At 42.3% G+C, this 26,042-nt stretch overlaps 2 protein-coding genes across 4 annotated transcripts in view; both read right to left on the bottom strand.

Moving 5' to 3' along the window:
* The window catches only part of LOC127044609 (probable acyl-CoA dehydrogenase 6), a 157,099-nt gene extending 139,731 nt beyond the window's left edge, over positions 1 to 17,368 (bottom strand). The window contains exon 1 of the mRNA XM_050939706.1: positions 17,176 to 17,368. Within this exon, the coding sequence (XP_050795663.1) occupies positions 17,176 to 17,361 (186 nt within the window). The 5' untranslated portion in view covers positions 17,362 to 17,368. The remainder of the gene's footprint in view (positions 1 to 17,175) is intronic.
* Positions 17,369 to 17,907: 539 nt separating this feature from the next.
* LOC127044608 (guanine nucleotide-binding protein G(I)/G(S)/G(O) subunit gamma-11) lies at positions 17,908 to 24,777 on the bottom strand. 3 transcript variants are annotated; one of them, XM_050939704.1, is made up of 4 exons: positions 24,722 to 24,777; positions 24,300 to 24,412; positions 24,102 to 24,200; positions 17,908 to 18,362 (listed from the first exon to the last, which is right to left on the bottom strand). In XM_050939704.1, the coding sequence occupies exons 3-4, from the start codon at positions 24,195 to 24,197 to the stop codon at positions 18,237 to 18,239; spliced, it is 222 nt and encodes a 73-aa protein (XP_050795661.1). In that variant the 5' UTR covers positions 24,198 to 24,200; positions 24,300 to 24,412; positions 24,722 to 24,777; the 3' UTR covers positions 17,908 to 18,236. The 3 variants fall into 3 exon arrangements, with proteins under 3 accessions (XP_050795661.1, XP_050795660.1, XP_050795662.1); XM_050939703.1 differs by lacking the exon at positions 24,722 to 24,777 and having other exon boundaries at positions 24,300 to 24,492; XM_050939705.1 differs by lacking the exons at positions 24,300 to 24,412; positions 24,722 to 24,777 and having other exon boundaries at positions 24,102 to 24,293.
* Positions 24,778 to 26,042: the final 1,265 nt, after the last annotated feature.

The following is a 26,042-nucleotide window of genomic DNA, read 5'->3' as shown; positions in this document are numbered from 1 at the left end:
GGGAGTCCTCGAATTTGGGCAGAGAGTCCCACAAATTGAACTCGTACCTCCCCAGGAGGGCTTGGTGGTTCACCACCTTTAACTGGAAACTCGAGGATGAATAAACCTTTCTCCTGAATAGGTCCAGTCTCCTTGAATCTTTATTTTTAGGAGTAGGAGCTGGTTGGCCCTGTCTCTCCCTGTGGTTCACCAACTCAACCTCCAGAGAGTTGGGGGCAGGGTGGGTGTACAGGTATTCATGCCCCTTGGCAGGCATGAAGTACTTCCGTTCCACCTCTTAGAGATGGGGGGCAAGGAAGCCGGTGTTTGCCACAAGGCATTCAAAATCTTTGCCCCACTTCATGAAGTGGAAGGGCCACCCTGCCCAGTGCGAAGGCCAAAAGGACGTTGAGTCCGAGGGTTCCTCCACACCCTTGGCTTGAAGGTTGAGGCTTGATGTAACCCTTTTCAACAGTTCCTGTTGAGCCTAGAGTCCTCCTGTGGAACAGGTGGAGGAGGGGCCGTAATCATCTCATCAGGGGAGGATGAGGACGAGGATGAGGGTGCGGTACTCTGTGTATCCACTAGTGCCGGAGGTCCCACCACTTGGTCGCCCACCAACTCCTTCCTGGGAGGCTGAGATAGGGAGGCCGACGGTCTCTCCAAGGCTCTGGCCACTGAGCGAGCCACCACCGGGGGTTGTGTCGGAAGTCATGGGGCTCATTGATACCATGGTGCCAGCCAAGGAGCTCAGTGCCGCTGCACCTGTTGTGGAACCAGTGGAGCAGACTGTTCAGCCTGACTAGACTGTCCCATCAACTGACAACTGCAAAGGGAGGCCGTGCTGGCATACGACCTGCTGCTGTTCCAGGACTGGGAGGAGCAGTGGTGTCGGGAATGGTGCCGACCATGAGACCATGATCCCAGCATGGAGGAGCGGGAGTACCGCCAGTAGCAGCTGCTCTGCAACCGGCTCTGATGGGTGGATTCATGACGGCGAGGTGCCAGCGCTTGATGCCTCGGACTGCGGGAGCGGTGCCACAGCAGGGACCTGGAGCAAGACGAAGGAGCGAGACGAAGAATGGGAACAGCATCGGTGCCCATAATGCGATGGGCTATGACAGCCTCTCGGAAATGAGGACCTCTGGTGCTGTCTGTCCTGGTCTTGACGAGGCTCACTCTCCTCACGAAGTCTACAGTCCCTTGATGCAGAGCGGTGCCTGGAACTCCTGACAGTCGGTACCCAGCCAACAGTGACCAGCGCAGACTGCACATAGGGTGGTCACTGAACATTCCCTAGACCATGAACGGTACTGAGCAGGCAGCAACTGCGGAGATCCAAGCAGTGGCTTGCCTCTGGACCAGGGAGCCTATGGTGGCAGTGCCCCTGGTACTAGCAGAGACGCAATGTCCCGGGCCACTTGCAGGGCCTCCTGCGTGGAGGGCACCCGCACACCTGGGGAGGTCGGTGTAGAGTGGGCTGGGCTACTCCGCTCAACCTGAGTCAGAGACCTGGAGGCCAACAGGGATCGAGAACTGCCCAATGTGGGTCTCGTCTCTCCCCCAGTCTTACTCAGGTATGTTGGCAAAGAAGACCTCTTCTAAGCTTTTTTTGGAGTGTCCCATGGATGGGACGGGAGTGGTGCTTGCTGGTGGAAGGCACTGAAGGGTCACTGCGCACTGATGTTGCTGTGCTCAGTGCCGACTCGGAGCAGTGCACCGGAGTCGGGGTCAAGGCCAATTCCATCAGAATGCCTCAGAGCCGAATGCCCCTTTCCTTCTTGGTCTGAGGCTTGAAGGATCTGCAAATCTTGCAGCGATCACTGAGATGGGCTTCCTCCGCACAGCGTAAACAGTCCATGTGCAGATCACTCACTGGCATCGGTCGCTTGCAAGTGTCACATGACTTAAAGCCCAGGGCACAGGGCATGACCCAACCCGGGCGCACTAAACTACCGTATATGATCATTCATAAGCTGAATATTTTTGGTAATAAAATGATGCATCAAAGAGCAGAGGGTCGGCTTATAAATGTGTCTACACCAAAATTTGATGATTTTAAACTTTATGGAATCACTGAATTGAATATCTAATACATTGTTATTTTGTTTACCTGGAGCATCTGCAGGCATGGAGCTCCTCAGCTCCCTGTAGCCGAGGACTGAGGTGATAAGAATCAGGGAGGCAAGTGACATTGAGGCAAGTGAATGGTGGCAGTGGAAAGTCACTTAGTTGTTGACTGAAGGAGTCCTGAGGTGCCTGGTGATGTACTGAGCTTGCAGTAGTAGAGCCTGTGACATTACAGGGTATGTCTAGACTGCAGCTGGGAGATGCGATTCCCAGCACAGGTAGACAGACTCACAGATATTGTGGCACGGGTGGCAGCTCGAGCTAAGCACCCAAGCTGATGCCCAAGGAGTTGGGCAGGTTAGACCTGGGAGGCTAGGGTGAGCTGCTGCCCATGCCACAGGTCCACACTACTTTTAGTGTGCTAGCTCAAGCAGAACTAGCTATACGTCTGTCTGCCTGCACTGGGAATCACACTTCCCAGCTGCAGTCTAGACATACCCAGTGGAGCAACATACAGGAATACAGAGGCTGGGAAGCTGTTACTCCATGAGAGCATGATGCTTTGAAGGTTCAATTCTGAAAAGACTGTATAAGTGGTTGATAGGGGCAGCCCTGGGGTTACTACTGAAGCCTGAGGTATCACTTTGATATAATGGGTGAGAAAGGGGAAGAAGGGTGCGCAGGCCTGACTCACTCCAATTTTCCTTGCTTTTATTGGAGATGGTTGTGGCTGAGTCTCAGCTTCCAGAGGAACTGTAGGATTTGAAGACTTACCTGTGCTAACAGCAATGGGAGCTGGAATGGAAAGGTCAGTTTATATCCTTACAAATAAATAATTATAATTAATGAATAATAATACAATGCCATAAAACTCTTAGCATTCCTTTGGACATCATCAGTTATGCTGATACCCCAACAGTAAACAGAAGAATGCTGAAGAAATGCAACAAAATGCAATGATCAGCAAATGCTGGAACAAACTGTTAGTGAATTAAATTGTATTTTCTAATTCTAAAAGAAAAAATAAAGAAGGAAAAACCCTAATGTAATATACCTCATTATTTATTTTTTATAAAAACGTATTTTCAGCAGCAAGGCACACACAACAGATCCTGTAATAAGGATCATGCAATTTCTTCATCTCCATTCATACAGCAATAATTGGACAGAGTTCTCTTTAAACCATTTAGTATCCTCCTTTCTACTGCTGCATGTTTCATTATACTGTACATAAAGTATAATTCTGATTACTGATGCAGAAGTTAAAGTACTGCAAATCTCCTTTTTGTTCCCACACTTCAAATTTATAAAAATAAATAAAAATTCCAGATTGTGAAACCCAAAAACTCACTAATGATTTTAGGCACTGCAATTGCCAATTCAATTTTACTACTACTATGAATCAATTTCCAGTATTTAAGATACATCCTTGTGTGCAAGACACTGCCACTCTATCAAGCACACTATTACTGACAAATTGCTTACTTTCTCCTAAAATATATATAAAATAAATTAATTGGAATATAAATATTATACTTACATTTCTGAATATAGAGCAGTATAAACAAGATATTGTCTGTATGAAATTTTAGGGTGTACTGACTTCACTAGCGCTTTTTATGTAGACTGTTGTAAAACCTGGCAAATATTTAGATGAGTTGAGTTTCCCCGGAAGACCTCTGTGCACCCACAGGCATACGCCTATCCCTGGCTGAGAACTACTACCATATAATACCCAGCTGCAAAATGTCCTGAGAGCAGTCAATTGGTTAAATACGAATGTTTTGCTCATGATCATGGTTCCTTATGTTCCTTTTTGAACAACGCTTACATTCTATTTTACTAAAGCCATTTCTCTATCTCAGCAATGGTAAAATTCCATTACAACTGCTGTGAAATCTGACCACAATGGGCAAAGTTACACATACCATGCAGCTAGACTAGAGCTCTCTTTATATCACTGTGGTAGTCAACTCTGCAGCTTTCAAATCATGTATGGCACTGTTTTCTTCTTAGTTCAGCGGTACAGACAAAACTATTTGGTCATTATTAAGATTAAATTTTTGCATAACTGAAAACTCTGCTGGGGATTTAGAAAATGTATTTGTATTCAAACTTTTAGCTCTACAGTATCTGTATTCACGGATATACACATTATATACAAAAAGATCATCTAATGATGGTCTCTAGAGAAAGCATGTGATAAATGACAGCTTGGCATAATCCATATAAATGCAGAGCTAGAGTTACTCCAATGTTGCTGCAATATTCCCCCTAACCCAGGTGGATAAAAATCAATGATTAAAAAAAAGAGAAATGTGGTTTTTTTATAAAATGCTTTTTGAGGAAAAACCTATCTAAAGATACTTTTAATTAAGATACATTATAGCTCATCATGTAATAGGGATTATAAATTCTAATTCTATAGTATGAGACAATATATTCATGTAATGGTTAAGAAAAGTTATGTAAAGGAGTGCCAATAATTCAAGGATTAGGGATCCAATCTTATGGGGTTCCACAGGCTTCTGTACAGATTATTTAGGTTAATCTTTCTATCTAACCAATGGGACTTAGTGCTCAGTCTAGAAGATACCATCAGAGAGGCTTAGTTTTGCAGTTCTCAAACTGTGGATTTGTGTCTCCGGAGGTAACATGCTTGTTAACAGCAAAAATGTTTGTAAATAAATAAATACTATATAGAGGTGAGAAATAACAGACCTCAATTCTATTGGTCCTCTGCGAATTTTGTGCACACAGAATCAATCCCTCACCTTTCTCTAGAAAGTTTCAATGAATAGAAGTATCAGAGGGGTAGTCGTGTTAGTCTGGATCTGTAAAAAGCAACAAAGAGTCCTGTGGCACCTTATAGACTAACAGATGTACTGGAGCATAAACTTTCATGGGTGAATACCCACTTTGTCAGACGCAGTGGGTATTCACCCACAAAAGCTTATGCTCCAATACGTCTGTTAGTCTATAAGGTGCCACAGGACTCTTTGTTGCTTTTTAATGAATAGAAAATTATTGGAGGCGGAAGAGAACTGAACAAGAAGAAGTCTGGAGATAAATGCGAGAAGCGAGGGACACATGCTTGTTTTGTTAAAATATATGTTTGCTGTTGAAGAAAAAATCCAGAATACTTAACGTTGTTGTTTTAGTTAAATAAAACAATTTAAACGTCTGTCTGGTGATGTTCTCCTCCTACTACAGCATGGAAAGAAAATTCTCCAAATCTTAACGATTAACCCTGTTGTATTGGAGATAGTTCACCTCCCAATGACTTCATAAATATCTGCTTCAATTATCTTTGGTAAATGAAATAACTAATCAATCATTCATTTTCTGATATAGCTGTAAAACTAATCTGAAAAGTTTTCAGACTAAATCAGTTTAAAAATGTATAGTGTGTACCCTCTAAAAATGAAACCTACATCTATCTCTGAGTTGTGAAGAATATGTATTAAGATTATAAGAACCAACAGCAATGCACTTTTATGTAGAAAACTATGATTAAATTGAGTCTTCCTGACTAGTGATTTAAATCATGATTTAAATCCACCCTGGCCCCAATCCCTACTGAGGGCCAGAAATCTGTTCAGGTGTCGCTGAATGTCAACATTGCTTAAAGTAAGAATAGGAGGAAGAGAATGGTGAGGAAAACTAAAAAGATTTTGGAAGAACAGCTTAAATACTGGAACACCAATCTATATAGATGCTTATTCCCAACCACTGCAGTATCTTAGTACCTCATATAATTATTAATGTGAGCATACAAGGTTCTCTTTTCTGCTCTCTCTATTTCAGTTAGCATGATATTTTTGCATGCAGTATTATTGTGGGAAAAGTCAGGACACAGAAATTCCCTTTTCCATGTACAATTGGCCAAGAGATTGTGCACCCCATTCTACTGGATTCAGACTTTGCAACAGTGACCACAAATTAATTGTAATTCTCTGTGACTAGTAATGAAACAGAAACCCTATAGGAACTCCATTGGCTCATAATGAATCTGTCTAATACTACAGATTGCCAAGAACATGGACGATGGATAATCATAAAGATTTCTGTAAACTCCTCCTTAGTATCCTATACATGTTTGGCTTATTCACTTTGTTATGTGCAGTGATAATACACGTCCCCTTCTTTTGCATATTAGAAGTATGTGCATTGATACAGTAAAAAACAGGTCATTTACAGGGCTGATTAGCCTTAATTGGCTAAAATAAAAACAAAGAGGAGTCCTTGTGGCACCTTAGAGACTAACAAATTTATGGGTGTAAACTGTCATGGGGTTATGCCCAAATAAATTTGTTAGTCTCTAAGGTGCCACAAGGACTCCTCATTTTTGCTGATATAGACTAACACGGCTACCACTTTGAAACATAGCTAAACTAGTGACTACTGTGTTTAATCTTTGTGACTTTGGATCACTCTTTCATAATGGTGACAATTAGACATTGATGCCCTCAGAATGAGTTCTAATGAGAATTATACCAATACAGTGTGGACCATCAACTTGAGAACACAACATATTTCAAAGGATATTTTATTAGTCCCAAAATTCCAAAAGTGGAGGTTTTTAAATGAAGATTAGATATTGTCAAAGGAGTAATTATATGCATCTTCTCATATATACATATACCTATCTTGTCTAATATATTTTTTTTTTAAATCCAGAGAAGAAACTCAGTGTCATTTCTTCTTCAAAGGAGTTAGAGCCCAGACATAAAATCATAGAAATGTAGGACTGGAAGGGACTTCAGTAGGTGATCTAGTCCAATCCCTGGCACTGAGGCAGGACTAATTATCATCTAGACTATCCCTGACAGGTTTTGTCTAATTTATCCTTAAAATCATCCAATGACGGTAATTTGTTCCAATACTTAACTACCCTTACAGTTAGAAAATTTTCCCCAATGTCTTACCTAAATCTCTCTTGATGCAATTTAAGCCTGCCTTCAGTGATTACAGAAAATAATTTATCACCTGCCTCTTTATAACAACCTTTTATGTACTTGAAGACTGTTATGTCCCCTCTCAGTCTTCTCTTCTACAGTATAAACAAAGCAATTTTTTTCAATCTTTCCTCAGAGGTCATGTTCTCTAGACCTTTAATCATTTTTGTTGCTCTCCTCTGGACTTTCTTCAAAATTTGTCCACATCTTTCCCAAAGTGTGTTGCACAGAACTGGACACAATACTCTCGTTGAGGCCTTATCAGTGCTGAGTAGAGCAGAATTACTTTTCATGTTGTGCTAACAACACTTCTGCTCATACATCCCAGAATTATGTTTAGGTTTTCTGCAACAGTGTTACAATGTTGACTCATTTAGTATGTGATCTACTATAATCCCCAGATCCTTTCCTGCAGTACTCCCTCCCAGGCAGTCATTTCTCATTCTATATTTGTGCAAATAATTATTCCTTCCTAAGTGTAGTACTTTGCATTTATCCTTATTGAATTTCATCCTATTTATTTCAGACCATTTCTCCAGTTTGTCAAGATCATTTTGAATTCTAATCCTGTCTTCCAAAGTGCCTGCAACTCCTCCCAGCTTGGTATCATCCACAAACTTTATAAGTGTATTCTGTGCCATTATCCAAATCATTTATCAAGATATTGAATAGAACTGGCCCCAGGACAGACCTCTGCTGAACCATTCGACATGTCCTTCCAGCTTGATTGTAAACCATTGATAACTGCTCTCTGAATACAGTTTTCCAACCAGTTATGCACCCGCCTCATAATAGGTTCATCTAGGTTACAGTTCTCGAGTCTGTTTATGAGAAGGTCATGTGAGACAATAACAAAAACCTTACTAAAGTCAAGATATATCACATCTACTGCTTCCCCACATCCATAAGGCTTGTTACCCAGTCAAAGAAGGCTATTAGGTTGGTTTCACATGATCTGTTCTCAACAAATCCACATTGACTGTTACTTATCATCTTATTTTCTTCTAGGTGCTTACAAATTGATTGATTGATTATTCACTACATTATTTTTCCAGGTACTGAAGTTAAGCTGACAGGTCTATAATTCCCTGGGTTGTCCTTATTTACCTTTTTGAAGACACGTACTATATTTGCCCTTTTCCAGTCCTCGGATATTTCTCCCGTCCTCCACAAGTTCTCAAAGATAATTGCTAATGGCTCAGAGATCTCTTCAGCCAGTTCCTTAAGTATTCTAGGATGGACTTCATCAGGCCCTGCTGATTTGAAGACGTAACTTGTATAAGTAATTCTTAACTTGTTCTTTTCCTGTTTTAACCTGGGATCCTATCCCAATCATTAAAGAATGTACCTTACTGAAGATGGATCTGATAGTGGTACTTGGACTTACCAGTGTTAGTAACCAAAAATTAGTCCAGATATTTTTTTCACAATATAACATAAATTATGTAATTGTTCTTTAAATCAGTTTGGCAGGCATAATGATATGAAATAAGTGTGAGCACTACTTTCTATCGAAATACTCTTATGCAATCCATAAACATTTATTTCTCCCTGAAGACCAAGTACAATAGGAGCTGAAAGCATTTTTAAAAATCATGAGACAGAGGGAAACATAACAAACAAACCAAAACCCACAGAAAGTCCTAAAATCTGGGGCAAGGCCAACCTCAGAGGCAGAGTACCTTGGGAACAAGAGAAATGGGAGGAAAGACACGTACTCACAAAACAATAATCACACATTTCCACACAAAAATGCTCAAAATAGAACCAAGCATCAGTCTTATATTTTCTGATACACTCTTGCAAGAATCTAAATTAATCATAGACACTCACACTCTCAAACACTGCTTTTTCAGACACAACTTTTGGCTGTCAAAAGTGTGCCAGAATATAGTCCAGTTTAGTCAGATGTGCTACTTAAGACAAGCAACATGATATAATAGCTAGCTGTAAACCACAAATACAATTGTTGGGCCTAACTTATTATGGGGGACTCTGCCTGAAGTCAGTGGGACGTTATTCTCCTGTGAATAACAGGAATAATTAATCCACTACTTGGATATATAGCTGTAGTCATCTTAGATTTGTGTAACATACTTTGAGACTAAGGGAAACACAAGGCATGATCCTACTCACAAAATTGCCATTATTGCATTTTGGCTACAAGTTAATAATTTCAGTGTCTGATGATATTGGTGACATCAGTGTGATAATCACACAGAGAGAAATGTTCTTGAAGTCTTAATACATCATGCTGAAACGTATTTTACTTTTCCACTCTTATCACTGAATTATAGTTTAAAAGTTAAAACAATTATTTGCTCTGGCAGCACTCACAGTATATCGGATGATACTTTAGTTACACATAGGTAACACTACTGCCCCGCCCAGCTACAAGATCCGTCATGAAAGTTTCCTCTCTATCAAAGTATTGTCTAGTATATTGATTTAAATCAACTGAGGATTTGTCCCCAGAATACTTACATAATACTACAGTCAGAGAAAAGAGGAGGAAGTGGAGCACAGGATCTGCAGGTATATTATATGCTTTCCTCATGAATGCTGGGTTCCATGTAGTTTGTGCCCGACCTCTCTGCAAGACTGAACTTCCCATATTTAGAAGAACATTCAGTGCATAATGGGTGAATCTCCCCAGGCTTAGTATTCTGAATCCTTTCCCTCCTGCAGGTTTTAGTGAAAGGAAATATGATTGTAGACTAATATGTTTTTAAAAATCTCAAGTCCAAATCATGTATTTCCCACTTGATGCACTTTCCTTCCTTTAATAATTTAACATCCTCCCACTAAATAATATGATCAGTGGGTAGTACCTGTTATCCAAATGACTGTATAGCAACCTGTCACCTCCCTCTCAATTTGCTAGTGGCTAAGCTATGAAAAATTTATTCTCAAATGATTTATTTGTAATTATCAGAAGCACAATGCACTTTCCTCTTCTGCTGCTGTCCTATGGATGTAGGGAATATGACAAAGACAAATCAACCAACTTCATTCAAGTGGTTTCATTGGGAATTGAGAGCATGCTGCAGTATTTTGCAGAAGGTGCTCAGCCTCTCAAATGATCATGCTCTCTAATATTTACTGCACTGAAAACTTTTCCTTAAATGTTCTACATTTTTACACTACGGAAATGTCTTAAAGACTTTAAGACCAGAAGGGACCATCATGATCATCTCGTCTGGCCTCCTGCACATAGCAGGCCACAGAACCTTGCCCATCCTGTAATAGACCTACAACCTCTGGCTGAATTAATGAAGACGTGAAATTATGATGCAAAGACTTCAAGTTACAAAAAATTTACCATTTACACTTGCTTAAACCTACAAGTGACCCATGCCCCTTGCTACACAGGAAGGTGAAAAACCTCCAGAGTCTCTGCCAATCTGCCCTGGGGGAAAATTCCTTCCCAACCCCAAATATGGTAATCAGCTGGACCCTGAGTATTTCAGAGGACACCTGGGAAAGAATGCTCAGTCATAATTCAGAGCCCTTCCCATCAGGTGTCCCATCACCAGCCGCTGGGGATATTTGCTACTTCCAGTCACAGATATACGTCATTGTAGGCAGTTTCATCATATCATCCCTGCCATGAACTTAGCAAGCTGTCTTGAAGACAGTTAGGTTTTTGCACTCACTGGTCCCCTTGGAAGGCTGTTCCAGAATTTCACTCCTCTGACAGTTAGATACCTTCATCTAATTTCAAGCCTAAACTTGTTGATGGCCAGTTTACAGCCATTGTTCTTGTCATTTTGTTACAGATTTTGCTGTTGTGGTGGTGGTAAAATTGGGGGGTTTCAGGGTGCCAAATGTAGGTCCAGTCTGCTGCAGAATACATAGGGCCTCAACTATACTAAATAAAGTATTGTAGATAAAAAGTGCTCACCATATTGATTTGTAGCTTTGCTATGGGGATATAAACCAAGACTGACTAGTATCCAAAGGACATTGTCTGAAGTCTTCTTTATTACAGTATCCCCATTATAGCATTGCAGCAAGGATGGGATAAGCTTAATTGGGCCAGATCCTCAAGTGGCATAAATGGGAAGCTGTTTTACACCAGATGAGGCTCTGGCCACACATGTATGGAGAATTGCGCAGGTTCATGTCCCAGAGCACTCACTCCCATCGCCAAGACAAAATAATAAAGAAAAATGCAGAGTTTATATACAGCAGATTAAGAATTTGTTTCCTCTATGTTACATTTGAATGTAATCAATCTCCATTTCAACAAGTTGTTGAATACTCTTGCACTAGAACCTTGTACAATAAAGAAAAAAAGTTACTTCTCAGAGATTTCCAAGAGGAAGGGTGGTGACCTAAAAAGTAGTAAAGGAAACTACTCACATAACAATTTCAATATCCCTGCTAAAAACAGCTCCCTGGAATTATGAGTCTCTTCCTCTTCATGCTCAAACAATTGGAAAATTACAGATAGTGTTATATTTTTAAGCTAACAGATTACAGAGGAAAAAAAGAAAGGAAACATAAATAAGGATTTCTGAAAAATGAAGTCCAACTATTTATTTCTGTAACTTCTCCTGTGGTTGTTTTAGGGTTTGTCCACCCAGGAGAAAGTTACATCAGTTGAACTACAGGTGTAATTTTAAACAGATGCAAATGACTATGTGGCCACGCTTACTTTACTTTAAGAGTGACTTATTGCAGGTTACAATCTGTTCTACACTTAAAACTTGGCTGACATAGCTTCAGTGGTTAGGGGTGTGAAAAATCCATACTCCTGAGCAACATAGCTATGCTGAGCTAATCCCCACAGTAGACATAGCTAGGTCTATGGAAGAATGATTCCATCTGTCAGAGAGGTGGAGTTCCTACAGTGACTGTAAAACCCCTTCCGAAGCTGTAGGCTGTGTCTATGCTATGGGGTTATTCCAGCATAGTTACAGCACAGTGGCTATGCTGCTATACTCCCTGTAGTGTTGTCAGTTGGAAACAGGTTTAAGCTAAACCAAAATAAATCACTCTTGAAATATAATAAGAATATCTACAAGCTTAACTACAGCAGTTTAAAAATGGATTAAAGTTAAATGAGTGAAACTTTCATGTGTAATTAAGGCCCTATTCTGGGAATTATATATATATATTGTGGAATTGGCCTTTAAAATAAAATATTATCTTGTTTAACGTAATTTATTGTGCAATACAGTCATCTATCAAAAGTACATATATTGCCCAAAGCTACTGTAGTATATAGGCATCTCACAATCATTAATGTGTTTATCCTCACAACGGGTGCTATTATCCCCATTTTACAGATGGCAAACTGAGGTATAGAGAAGCTATGTCACACAGGAGGTATGTAGGAGGAACTGAACCCAAGTCTCAAGCTATTGCCCATTAGACCAATGTTTCTCAAATGCTGACACCATAGCTCCATGCAACCACCAGGGGCTTTTTGTGTGGCCACAACAGCTCCCTGGGTTGTGACGGGGGGGGGGGGGGGGGGGAGAGGAGAAGCATCGGCCCCTCCCACTTCCTCCTTGTTGTTCCTGGATATGCTGCCCTGCACTACCTCTAGAGAGAGATAGGACAGAACGCTGCAGGAGCAAGGAAAGTTCTTGACCCACACTGGGGAGATGGGGGTTGGGCAATAGGTTCCAGTGGGACTTCAGGAACCTGGCCATGCAGCCCCGGGCTCCAACAGCGGGGCAGCAGGTACTGACCGTGGGCACTGAGCCCCAGTCCTGGCTGCATGGCAGCAGACACCCGGCCCTGGCTCTGGCCATGAGACTGCGTGGCTCATCACCCACCCCCATCGCCCCTGGCCCCTGCTGCCTCCCATGGCCCTATATCCATCACCCCCATCTCCACCCCATCGCTGGACCCCGCTGCCTTCCTGGCCTCTCATCCATCCCTTGTGTTACCCCAGGCCTCCGCTTCCTCCCCCGGCCCCGCTCCATCCCACTATCGCCTCTGGTTCCTGCTGCATCCCCTTCAGCCTCCGCCCTCCCTCCCCACCCCAATCCAGGGCTTACAGGATCCTGGGGCTTGCTGAGAAAAGTGATATTAAGAAACAATGCAAGTATCACTGTTCACAGCAGACTTACTAGTTATCTGTGAACAGTGATACTTGCATGTTTGTTAATATCACTTATCACTTTTCATAGCCTCCCAAGTACCTAAAGTGTGCTGTGATATTAACAAATATACAAATATCACTTTTCACAGCAAGCCCTGGGACCCACTAAGCCTTGGATGGGGGAGCCAAAGGGGGAGGCAGCATTATTTTTATTATTGAGTCTGCCAAAAAAACCCTCCAAATATAAATTACAATGAACCTTAGATGTGAACCTGTGCATTTTTAATTGTTTTTCCTAAAGTTAATGAAGTATTTTAGAAAAAGTGTCAGTGCAGCCACCAGTGAGAGTTGGTGGCCAAACTCTGAGGCCACCAAAAAACTTGTTGTAAGAACCCCTGCACAAGGCCATCCTTCCTCTCTGTATTCAGGTATTTAATTTGTTCTAAGTTTTAGAGTTGCCAAGCTTAATAGCTGGTGATATTTTCTATTAAATAAAGGACAAACCCTAGTCCCTAAGCACATGCACACTCCTACAGCCCCAGAACAAAGGGGAAATAGTGTAGTTCCACTACACAAGAAGAAATGAATGCAACAGTTCTGCAGCATCTCTGCACCACAGAACCTAGCTCTTCATGTGCCTCACTATATGCTAGTATGTGGAGAGAGGAGTATACTGTCCAAGGAAGTTGGGGGATCTGTGACTTCTCAAATACACAGGTCAAACCCTCCATCTGCAGCAAGGATCTCTGAAAACCTAAGGCTGCGGGAGCAGCTATAGAATTACTCTGCTGTCACTTCACAGATTGGGGAGAATTCCTCATCCTATGTACAGTCGATTTACTCTGGCTTTGTGCAGGATCCCGAGTTCAGTCTAAGTGAATAATATTGTTTATATTAACATACTAATCAAGACATAGAAATCTTTCCTTTATGTGAATAGAAATCAAGGCACAACAGAATATATACAAGGAACACATACACGTACAAAGCTCAGGGGAAGAGGCCTAACATTATTCATGCATATCAACACACTAATTAAACATCCTTTAAACTAATGAGACTATAGCACATCCTGTTTGAGAGTAAGAAGTATACGTTGTAATTATAAAATGAAAGGAAAATAAACAACATGAATCAACTGTCTTTTCCCACACTGAACTAAGAAATAAAGGAATTTGGAAAGGTTAAACCATCTAGTAATGCACAAAATCCAAGTGAAATGAAATATCATCCACTGGCAGGAATCATAGCATAAGATGGAGCCGTTTCACTCGCACAGTGCAAAGGAATGGTGCCTGAATTTCAGCACCACAGAATGCCTCCTCCCATCATGAACCCCACTGATTATCACAGTTTTGCCTTGTAGGTCATAGTGTAGAAAAAGTGGTTAACGCTTCTACTTGTGATAGTGCCATAGATATCAGGCTGTGAGGACCATGTGACTTAGTAATACACTGAACTCATTGATGCCATAATTAGATTATGTTGTCACTTTGTACTTATTTAAAATTTTATTCTATTAGAAGCTCCTCTCCTATTTTGTCTTGAGGGACTATTTGGTTTTACATAGTCCCTTCACATTCCTCTCAAGAATACTACATGCATACATAAAAGAGGTTCTACTCTGTATTTCTTGTACACTTATTATTCTCAGAGTTCAATAAGAATTTTTCATTTGCCAGGAATTCAGAGTCAGGCCCTATTATACCAAGTATGATCAAGATATTATTGTTTGTTTTTGGAGTGTACTCTGCATACACTGTGCAAGTTTAAAAGACCAAAGACATCCATTAAATCCTGTTCAGATACACAGTACTTCTGAAAAAGTTTAGGAAAACAGCAAATGAAAATATCAAGAAATTTTTCAAATTATTCTTCTGCTTTGAATAAAGAAGCAAACTGCATATTCTAGATAGCCTACAGCATAAAGAGGATTGGAACAGCTCCAGCATGCGAAAGTTGGTGGTCCAATCTGTGATTTCTAAAACAATGTCACACATGGAAAGTGTTTGTAATTCAGTGGATTAGAACACTGAAAAACTACTCTGTTTTTCAAACACCAATACATTATTCATGAGTAACCTTTTTTAACCTATGAAAATCAAAGTTGAACCAGAAATTAGAATTTTGGCCACCTAAAAAGAAAAAATATATTCTTTACCTACAGCATTCTTACTATAAAGAGCAGCTCTTGGCAATATATACTCTTCTACACAGGTCATAAACCCTGGTTCTCAGCTCTGTTCTCTAGTAGTGTTCTCTGCATCAATACTTTTAATGTGCTGAATCTGTCAGAGACCAATTAGTATGACTATAACTGTTGCTTCAACTAGCTGTTAAATCCAGGAGCTCTTCATAATAATGATTACTATTACAGAGCACCTTGAAAGCCATTTCCTCAAACACCCCCTTAGAGAGATCCCTTATCTCACATTATAAATAGAAAGGGAAGGGCCAAATTCTGATTTTAGCTGCATCAAATGCCTAAGTAACTCCATAATCTCCAATCACAGGAAATACTCTGAAATTACACAAACGTAACTAAGAGCAGAATTTGGCCTTGTAATGCAGTTGAGGATCTGAAGCAACACTGTGCACCTGCTAAGTGCAAAAATAGATGTAGATTTAATTATAAACAGGAATGTCAAATTATGACAACTTGTTTGGATGTTGTTGTTTTTTAAAAGTAGGGACATTTGAATAGCTTTAATGTTAATCAAAAATAAAGGACTTTTCATCAAAATCAAAGAGACTTGGAAGGTCTGTTTAAAAGCTAAACTCCTGTTGGATCCCAACCATAAGCCTTCAAACATAATTAGTAAAAGCTTTGTAACCTCCAGGGCCTCAGGGTGGGCTGTGTGTGGCTAAGCAGCTAAGTGATTATTATTACTATTGTCTAGATTACAGCTCAGATTGAAACTGCATTTAAACCACATTACATAATAAGAAAGGTTTATTGCTGCTAAGAGACTACATAGGAAGAGTTCTATCAATTAATGTTTTTCAAAATATGTTGCTGGAGGAAAATAAATCTTTGCTTTGTGATATAATGAGCCAAACTTGCCCTTGTTGTAACTCTGCTAATTTCAGTGGAACTACTCCAGAGAAAATCTGGACCAATATTGTTAATTAATACAAAGTCTCCAAAGAGAGAAAGTCATTTAAAGTCATGTATTTTACAAAAGTTTCTTGACTGTTTTCTAACAACCTTGAAAAATATTAAAATCAGCTGTTTTTAAAATCTTTTTTTTCCTTTCCCACTATGTTTGCTGTTTGATGTGTACATTTCACTTAAGAAAGCTAATGAAAACAGCTGTGTGCATTGCCTGTCTAGCTATCTATCCATCCTCTATTTCTCTTTCACAGTACTATAATTTCCAAGTTCCAACTTGACCTGGAGAATGTCTGAACATGAACAATAAATGGCTTCGCTAATGTTTTTAAACTAAGTATGAAACATTTCTGTCAATATGAGGTTTGGTAAACAAAGAGTTATACTTATTATTGTACAAAACCTACCGTAAATATGGAAACTAAACTACCTATATTTAAACTGACCACCTACCAACGATATCAGTAGCAACCTTAGGGCTAGGTGATGTATGCACCTCATTGAGCAGGACGCATTAGGGACTCCATGCTACACACCAACCTTCCAGTTTCAGGGCCACCCCTAATTCCCCCTTCCTAGTGCCAGCTGACTGGTGTCAGCGGGCTGGGATCAATCCCCTAATTATTCTGCTCAGAGAGTCGTGTCCCTCCTGACTTCCCAGCCCTTGGCTAGGGGCCACCGCCAGAGGCTCCCGAACCCCAGAGAGGCTCAGCAGTGCTCTGGCCATCAGGCGGCACCACGGCTGAGGACCTGGCAGGACAACGGCAGCGAGGGGCACTGCACAAGCACAGCTGAATCGGGAGGTGGAGGAGAGCAACTGGGGCCTCGCACTGGTCTCTTCAGGGAGGGCCCAGGCCGAGGGAGGGCAGCTGGAGAGGAGCTCTACGCTCAGCCACCGCAAGAGCAAAACCAGCTCAGGCTGCGCAGTACTCAGGCTCCCTCTGTGCTGAGCGAAGCGGGGACCCGCCGCCCAGCCGCGCCGCAGGGCAGGCTGGTACCTTTCGCAGAGACGCCCTCAAGGCGTTATGCTCCCCCGAGTACGGCAAGTTTGCGCCTTCCCCGGTGGCTCCAGGGGCGCGGCTCGAGCTGCCCGCCCGCAGCTTGGACCGAGCGGGGCCGGGCAGCCCAGAGCTCCACCAGCCCCACTCCCCGCGCGCCAGCAGGCCGGGCCAGCACCGACCCATGGCGGGGACAGCGCGGGACTGGAGGGAACAACACACATGCGCAGCAGCCTCCCGGCGCCTGCAGCCCGGACCGCAGCCTGGGGGGAGGCGGGGGCGCTGCCTAGAGTCACCTGCACTGCACCTGCTCGGCGCGTTCCTCGCGGGCGAGGCGCGTTTGGTGCCGCCACAGCCGTCCAGCGAGTGACCTGTAGCTCGCGGGCTGCAGCCTTTAGCAAACACAGGCGGCTGCGGGGTTACACGCTGTTCCCGGGAAGTTTACACTGCTGGGAATGGCGCTGCAAACAGCACCCACCCCGGCCCCCCTGACTGAAGGGGACGCAGCCTGCTGCAACATTCCTTTTAATTTGGGGGTGAACGATTGTTCGCTTCCTTTTCCCAGGTTAGTTCAATGTTAAACTACCCAATTGTCCCGCCTTCACGTGGCCCCCAAGTAGTTCTTGCTTTAGGGGCTGGGTGGTTCAGGGTGTGCCACACGCCTCATGCAACGCAAATGCAAACGTTTGGCCACATTCTTTGCATATCTTTTTCTAAAGGAACACCCAAGCGTTGGTACAAGCAAGAGTTTTTATTAAAACGAGCTAAATGCAAGAGTCCAGAAACAACATGCTAAACAGACACTACACGCAAATGCCCACTAGTACGTTAAGCAAGTATCTGTCCCCTCTGGGGAACAATATTTAGAAGACAAAGTATTATCAAGTAATGAGATATAATTAGATTATATACAGTGATAAAGAGATAAACAAGATTCTCATTCAAGGTTGTTTTTAATCCATTGACAGTACTCGTTCAACAAGGACCCATGGAACTGAGGACAAACTAGTTATCAACTAAAGGTACAATAATGTGTGTTCCAATTGCAGGAGATTTTTCTTTCATGCAATGACACAGCCTCCTTTCTCTTTAAAGGGATTCCTGTCTTCAGGAATACCCTTGACCAAAGGATCCTCTCCAGATCTTTCTTCAATGTAGTTCTTTATATCTTCAGAACATTTGGACACCTTAAATAAAAGAAGAAATAAAGTTCTGCTTTATACATAGAAAACACATTTCCTATTAGAATAAGAAGACAACGTTCACTTCATAACATTCTTTTTCTTATATTTATATTATATGTAAAAGGACCTGATGCTGCCAGTGTTCCACATTTGACCACTGGGCACCTCCAAAATCAGGCCCTAAATTTAAAACGAAAACAAATACTTGTGTTATAATAATCTCTAACGTTATTAAAACTGAAGGTATGTTAAAAGTCAAGTTTCTTTTCTTTTTATTCCCACTACAGTTTTGTAAACTGTATTTTGTTTTTTCTGAATCAGTCAATAAATGGTTTGGTTGGTGAGCTGTTTGTTCCCCTCCCAAGCATGTGTTTCATATTTATTGGCAAAAGAAGTAAAGGTCTTATTTTTCAAAAGTGACTAGTAATTCTGGATGCATCAATACTTTGGTGTCCAACCTGAGCACCTTTTAGGAGCCTCCTTTTCAGAAAATACTGAGCATTCTCCTGAAAATCAGGCTTTTAAAAGTATCCAAGTTGCACTTGAAAATCAATAGTAACCTTTGAAACTGTTGGCTAAGATATATTTTTTTTAAAATCTGCAAGCAACAGCTCAAAAGTGTGCCCAGGATGTTTAATGTTGCATCACACATCCACATAAGCTTCTGTGTGAAAACATATATCATAATAGGGATGATACACAGCCTAGTCCTGCAGTTACTGCACATAAAAATCCTCCACTGATTTAAAAATAAAAAACTAAAACCTAATACACTCTACCCCAATATAACGCTGTCCTCGGGATCCAAAAAATCTTACCACGTTATAGATGAAACTGTGTTATATTGAACTTGCTTTGATTCGCTGGAGTGCGCAGCCCTGCCCCCCAGGAGCGCTGCTTTACCACTTTTATATCTGAATTCATGTTATGTCAGGTCGCATTATATAGGGGTAGAGGTGTAATATAATTAGGATCACACAAATCTCACATTGATTTCAATGGTATTCATATGCATCTGCTGCAGAATCAGAATTTGAACCCAAAGTCAATGTAACATTACACATTTTTCCAAACAAATGCTTCAGTAGCCTTTTTTCTATTATAACAGAAGCCAACGGTCAAGGTGTAGTACTACAATAACAAGCATGTTGAATGGAAGAAAAAAATTCAACACATTTCACTTATCAGTTACAAAGGGTTATTATAAACAGCAGTTAGTATAACATCCTAAAAATTATGAAAAACACATTATCATTGTCTTTTCAAGCATACAGTGGTCTTCCAGTAGATGCTTGTTTGCAGCAACACTTTGTCAGAGCAACCTCCTCTTACAAGCAACATTTCCCCTGGGAATGCTTTCCCCACTGAATTGTCAACACTCTCCATAACAGCAACAGCTGCCTAGGAGCAACATAACAAAGGAGCACTGTATGTTCCTACTCATGAGCATCTACTGTAATATTCTGTGTGATATTTTGTGACAAATTCATAGCAAAGTAACATCTACTAACATGGGACTATAGTCTCCCTTCCAGTTTAGAGAGCTACAGAAGGGGGAAAACTAGAGCAGTGGTTCTCAACCAGGGGCCACAAACAGGCTTCAGGGGGTCTGCAAAGTAGGGCCAGCATTAGACTTGCTGGGGCCCAGGGCAGAAAGCCAAAAGCCCACTGCATTGGGCTGAAGCCCAGGGCCCTGAGCCCCAAGCCTCGTCACCTGGGGCTGAAGTTGAAACCTGAGCGATGAAGCTTTGCAGGGCCCTTGTGGCATAAGAATGGCCCTAATGGGTCAGATCAAAGGTCCATCTAGCCCAGTATCCTGTCTTCCAACAGTGGCCAATGCTATGTGCCCCAGAGGGAATGAACAGAACAGGAGTCATTAAGTAATCCATGCCCTGCTGCCTATTCCCAGTTTCTGACAAATGGAGGCTAAGGACACCATCCTTGTCCATCCTGGCTAATAGCCATTGATGGACGTAATTCTCCATGAATGTATCTAATTCTTTTTTTGAACGCTGTTATAGTCTTGGCCTTTGCAACATCCTCTGGCAAAGAGTTCCATAGGTTAACTGTGTGTTGTGTGAAGAAATAATTCCTCTTGTTTGTTTAAACTGCTGCCCATTAATTTCATTTTGTGACCCCCTAGTTCTTGTGTTAGGAGAATGCGTAAATAACACTTCTTATTTACTTTCTCCACACCAGTCATGATTATACAGACCACAATCATGTCCCCCCTTAGTCACCTCTTTTATAAGATGAAAAGCGGCAGTCTTATTAATCTCTCCTCATACGGAAGCCATTCCATACCCCTAATCATTAATCCTAATCAACTGCCCTGCTTGCTACCCCCTAATGCGGGCCCTGACTTTTATATGCAGCAGAAAACCAGTTACTGTGGCACAGATGGGCCATAGAATTTTTATAGCGGTGGGTGGGGGAGGGAAGAGAAGGCCTCAGAAAGAAAAAGGTTGAGAACCCCTGTCCTAGAGAAATGTCTATGCTCTGTACTCTCCCGAGGAAGAGCGATTTGAAACCCTACAGAAAAGGCCAGGGGTTCAGTCTCCAGACCCTGTGGGCAAATCCCACAGATTCTGGAGATCCCCTATGTTTATGCATCCCTCATTCTGCCTGATTGCCTCTTCCCTGGAGCAACATGGCTTGACCTACAGAAGCAACAGCTTGTCCCTGATACCTTAGATATATGGAATGTTTATGGACTGCATTCTAAATAGAATTGCTTCTTCCTGGCATTCCCCTCCCATTTCCAAGAGAGCCCTGCAGAGGCACAGTTAGGAGGCGTCTCCAGGAAGGGGCTTCTATTGTTTCTAGCAAGGGGAAAACTTGACACACTGGCTATTCTTCCCATTTTTAGTGGATTTGGGCACTTCCTCTGCCTCATTTACTGTGTTTTGCTCAAACAAACAAAATAAAACCTACCAAAATAAGAAACTCCATAGCACATGCTTCTCTCCCCAAAGGAAAGAGGATGAGGAAACAAGCAACAAATGATAGGTACATAGTCACTACAGAAAGATGTTCAGCTACTATGGTGATAAATGTGGTATAAGAACTTATATATAATAGAAATAGAATAGTCATGACAACAGAATCAATACATCTAGGCCTACTTACAATAGAGAGATTCTAATGGACATAGGTGCTGGAAGTAGGGATGCTGGGGGTGCCGCACCTCTGGCTTAAAGTGATTTCCATCATATACAGGGTTTACAGTTTGGTTCAGTGGCTCTCAGCACACCCACTATACAAATTGTTCCAGCACCTCTGCTAATGGATTATGAAAAGTTAAATCTTAAGCCATAAGAAAGAACCCAAAGTTTGCCATTGGCCAATAAGATCTAATTACTCATAACCTATGACCAAGTCACAGTAGGGAGGAACATAAGGCCTATGGTTAATAACTTGGATCCCATCACTATTCATGGTGGTAAAGCATATGTGAAAGCGCATGCAGGATTGGGTGCTTATTTTGTTTGGATCTTGAGGAGGTGGATCATTTTTGCTTATGAGAAAAAATTCTCTTGAGTTTGAATCCGTATATTTTTATTCACCAGTGAAGATTATTTTAAAGGAAATTTCCTCACTACATCATGTCAAAATGATGAAGAGAGTTTTTTTGCATTCAGTTGAAGTCAAGAGGGACTTTGATAGGCATATTTGCTTTTGTCCATGAGAGGAATAGGGGATGTGGCTCTGTATGTGCACAAAAATCTCATGTCAAATGGTGATTTATACATATGGATAATGGGAAACATAACTGAGAGGAAATAAAACACTGGAAAGTATTACAATACAACCTAACAGGGTACATCCATAAAGGTGTGGGACACTCTCTCTGCTGGCATTATGGAGATTCCCAACAATGCCTTCTCCTAAATTTCTCAGACTCTCAGCTTATTTACAATAATGTCCTTTCTTTTTAAATGCATTAGATTATGTGCATCCTATGGAGTGTTTTTTAGTCACTTCAATGTTTCTGAGGCAAGAATCAGATGTTCTTATGCATTTATACACATTGCAAGGGGCTCTGGATCCTATTGGAGCATCTTGGTCCTCTTGTAATATAAATAACTGTAATCAGTCTAATAAAAATCACTGACATCTATTTCATGGGCTAAAATACACCTCTGACCTCAATATTTTGTTTCTGAGCAAAGTCCCTGAACCTTCTGGCTAAGGATCTGTAGCGTTATTCAGATGGATAGTCCCACTGACGTCATGTGAATAAAGTTATACAGTTGCTTAAGTAGATACAGGATCAGGGATTAAATTCAGGCCCCATCCTGCTCCCACTGAAGTAAACAGGAGTTTTGTCAATGTCTCCAGTGGGAACAGTAGCAGATGCAAAATCTATGGATCAAAAATGTTCATCTACAGAAAAAGTGCACGGTAAAATAGATCCCACCTTATTGACTGCATACTACTTCACAAGGTGAATCACTAGAAACAACAATAACAAAACACCTTTGACTTTTGAATCTGTCCTTATGGACCACAGTTCTACAACAACTGTGGACCACTTCACAATAGGGAGAGACTTTGGGGAATTCCTACCAGGCTCTGAGGCCATTCTGTATCTGGCCTGGTAGCCCTGCAAAGCACCAGAAAGAACTCTGAAGAGCAGAGTTTGAGAACCACTGGCTTATACAGTTTTGTTTTTAACTAACAAGGCTGTTTTGAATGATAGGACTTGGTTTCTAGAAGCCAGCAAAACCATTTTGTGTTCTAGAACATCTCCAAAATGTCTATTTCCGGTCAAATTGGCCGGGGAGGATAGAATCCCATGGTTGAGATCATATATTCCAATGTTCATCACATAGTGGATATTTTATCCCACAGTTTAAAAGTCTGAATGGTCCCTTGTCTTTATTTCCTCTTTAGAGAGCAGTTCAACTGCCCTGTGCCAACTGCACCACACCCAGTCTCGCTGAGCTCTTGGGTTTTAGCAGCAGAGAATACCGAATTTAGCGCTAACACCCTATGATTAACTTGTTAATGTGTTTTCCTCTTTTTCTCCTACAATTATACGGACATTTCTCGGGCTGTATCACTCACATTTAACCTCCATAAGTCTGGAAGTTTTTAGCTCCGATTTCTGTGACGGAGGGTAGCAGGTACAGTCACCAGAAACTAAACTACGTGGGGAGCGAGAAAGAAATCTAAAATTCATTAAAAGTTACTGAGTTGTTACGTATATTTTAAAAACACACAAAGATATCACGGCCCCAACGGCTGTTTCATCTCTTCAATTCCCACCTCGACCTTTTGCAAGAAGGGACATGGGAGAGCTCATGGGGGTCTGAAATCCTTTCCCCACTCTGAGATCGCGCTTCTGCGCCTTTTCTCCCACCCGTGAGCCATTGGTAGGAGACGAAATTAACCAGCTCATTTCACCGCGCAGGCATCTATCTGCATGTTTCATTTCACTCCCATAAGGAGGGTCAGCGCTTCAGTGGGGCGTGAAAACCCTTCGCGCTGCGAGAGGCACTGCGGTGCTCACCATTGAGAGGTTATTTTAGGCATTGTTGTTAACCTAAGGCTGAAAAGAAGCAGAGTAACTTCCAAAGTGCCCCCACTCCTCCCCCTCAGCCCCGGAGATTCCAGAGCTAAAGATCTTGTTCACGCCCCAGCCTGACCTCAGCTCCAATCTGCCTTCCCGGGACGATGGGGCTATTTCAGCCTCAGGCTCCCAGGGGGCTGGGGAGGGGACAGCCTGCGGGAACTCACCGGTTGTCTTTCCAACTTCACTTCTTTCCGGAGCTGCTCTACTTCCATTTTCAGTTTATCCTTTTCGCTCAGATCCTCTATATTGATCGCCGGCATTTTCTAGTTGTAAAAAGGGGAGCGAGTTACCCTCTCGGAGATGCTGGGACCCAGCGGTTCGCGAAAGAGCTCCCTCACCCACCCCCAGAGGACATGACTTACTATTGTCCCGGGCGAAATTGACCCGATTCTCTGAAGTGACAACTTCCTCTCCAATAAACTCCCTCATGCACCTTCCCCAGAATGCCCCAGCTAGCTACTCACACCAGCGACTCCTGGGTTTTAAATAAGCAGCATAAGCTTCCTAAACGGATGAAACCCAGCAGTTTGACCCCCACCCTGACCGAGAGGACGTTTACACTAGGCACTGCACACATGGGTAAAATAACGCACAACGATTTACATTTTCCTCCCCTTCTCTCCATTCAAACCTTCAGTTCTCTCCTTTTCCGTATAAATAGGTATCAACTCTTTTATGTAAACTTGGCCGGCCAGTAAAGGAGGAGGTGAGGGGGGTCGGGTATAATTGATTAATCCTTTAAATCCCAGTGTATTTAATCTGGTATTAACACAGAGTTAGACACCTAGGCGCAGTGTCACCAGCGTAGAACAAGGCGCGGAAGTGAGCAGGGCTGACTGCTCTGGGGAAGAGGATGTGTGCGCTGAAAACTTTCTCTACATGGAAGAAGCCAGACATATTTAGAGCACACGTCGTTTGAGAGGAAGCAGATTTGCTAAGGAAATGTCCCGCCTATTCTTCTGTGCCAGATTCATGGTGGTACCAAATGACAAGGCTGGTGGAGGAAAACGGGGGCGGTTAAGACAGGCATATAGACTCATATAACAGTGTTGCAGCAAGAGTGATCTGGTTCACAGAGCGGAGTCCGGAAAAGGACCACGAAATTCCCCTTGAACTAGGTTCTTCCTTTCGTTAAATTAAAATTCTCTGTAAACATTTGGAACTCCTGATTCTTCTGACTTTATTTTCTCTGCTGGGGATGTGAATGGGAAAGGTTGAGTGGCAAACTCTGCGGGGAGAGCTGCGTGGTGTGACTCCGGTTAGGGAGTGCAATGTTTTGCAATCCAGCTCTTCCCCTCCTGCTCTCCTGCCCTCTTTCTCTGTTTTCTCCCTTGTACGGCCGTTCTCCCCCTTCCAAGTAAAGCATTTTGCATAAGCAGCATAATTGCTCAAACAAAAGATGAGAGGACTTGATTCAATGCCTGCCTATTAAAAATATATTGTTTGGAATGTGATTGTAGCCCTGTTGGTCCCAAGATATTAGACCGAGGAGGTGGATTTTTTAGTAATGTATGTTATTGGACCAGCTTCTGCTGGTGAGAGAGAAAAGCTTTAGAGCAGAGCTCTATTGCAAAGCTTGTCTCTCTCACCAACAGAAGTTCCTCCAGTTAAAGATATTACCTCACCCACCTAGTCTCATTAAAAACACCACTTTATCACTGTAGCAAGCCACAACAAGCATCGGTCAGAAGCATCCCACAGCTTCCTTGTCTAATATGCAGGCAGCTCCTTTGCCAGGTGTGGAAGAGGTTGGGCGCAGCAATGGGACAAGCTGCTGATTGAAAGCATGGGGTTGCCATACTTACACCAATCCGAATTCCAGTTTTGAATGTAGCTCAGTCAACCCAGCCCAGCCCTGTGCCAATCAGGGTCATGTCTGGAGATATGAGTGTGGCATGTGTGGATAAACAGATAAGTAACACGGACTACAACATGGCCCTATCTAGTTGCCACAGGTGCTGGATTCAGTATAGGAAGGTGTAATGAGGTACACAAACCCCACACTGGGCAACAAGGGGTTAAGGAACGTCTCTGGGCTCAGCCAGGCCCCTGCCCCCACACTTGCAGGAAATGATCCAACTGGAGCAGGAGTTAAAAAGTAGGGG

The sequence above is a fragment of the Gopherus flavomarginatus genome, chromosome 2 (assembly GCF_025201925.1).
Source record: "Gopherus flavomarginatus isolate rGopFla2 chromosome 2, rGopFla2.mat.asm, whole genome shotgun sequence".
NCBI classification, from domain to species: domain Eukaryota; kingdom Metazoa; phylum Chordata; order Testudines; family Testudinidae; genus Gopherus; species Gopherus flavomarginatus.
This window is presented reverse-complemented; position numbering and strand designations above follow the sequence as displayed.

What these genes read in the sequence shown, in the direction of transcription:
- LOC127044608 (XM_050939704.1), bottom strand. Translation starts at nt 24,197, where the DNA reads ATGCCGGCGATCAATATAGAGGATCTGAGCGAAAAGGATAAACTGAAA. An exon ending in TGAAGTTGGAAAGACAACCG is followed by an intron (nt 18,363 to 24,101) that starts GTGAGTTCCCGC and finishes CTTTTATTTAAG; the next exon opens with GTGTCCAAATGTTCTGAAGA.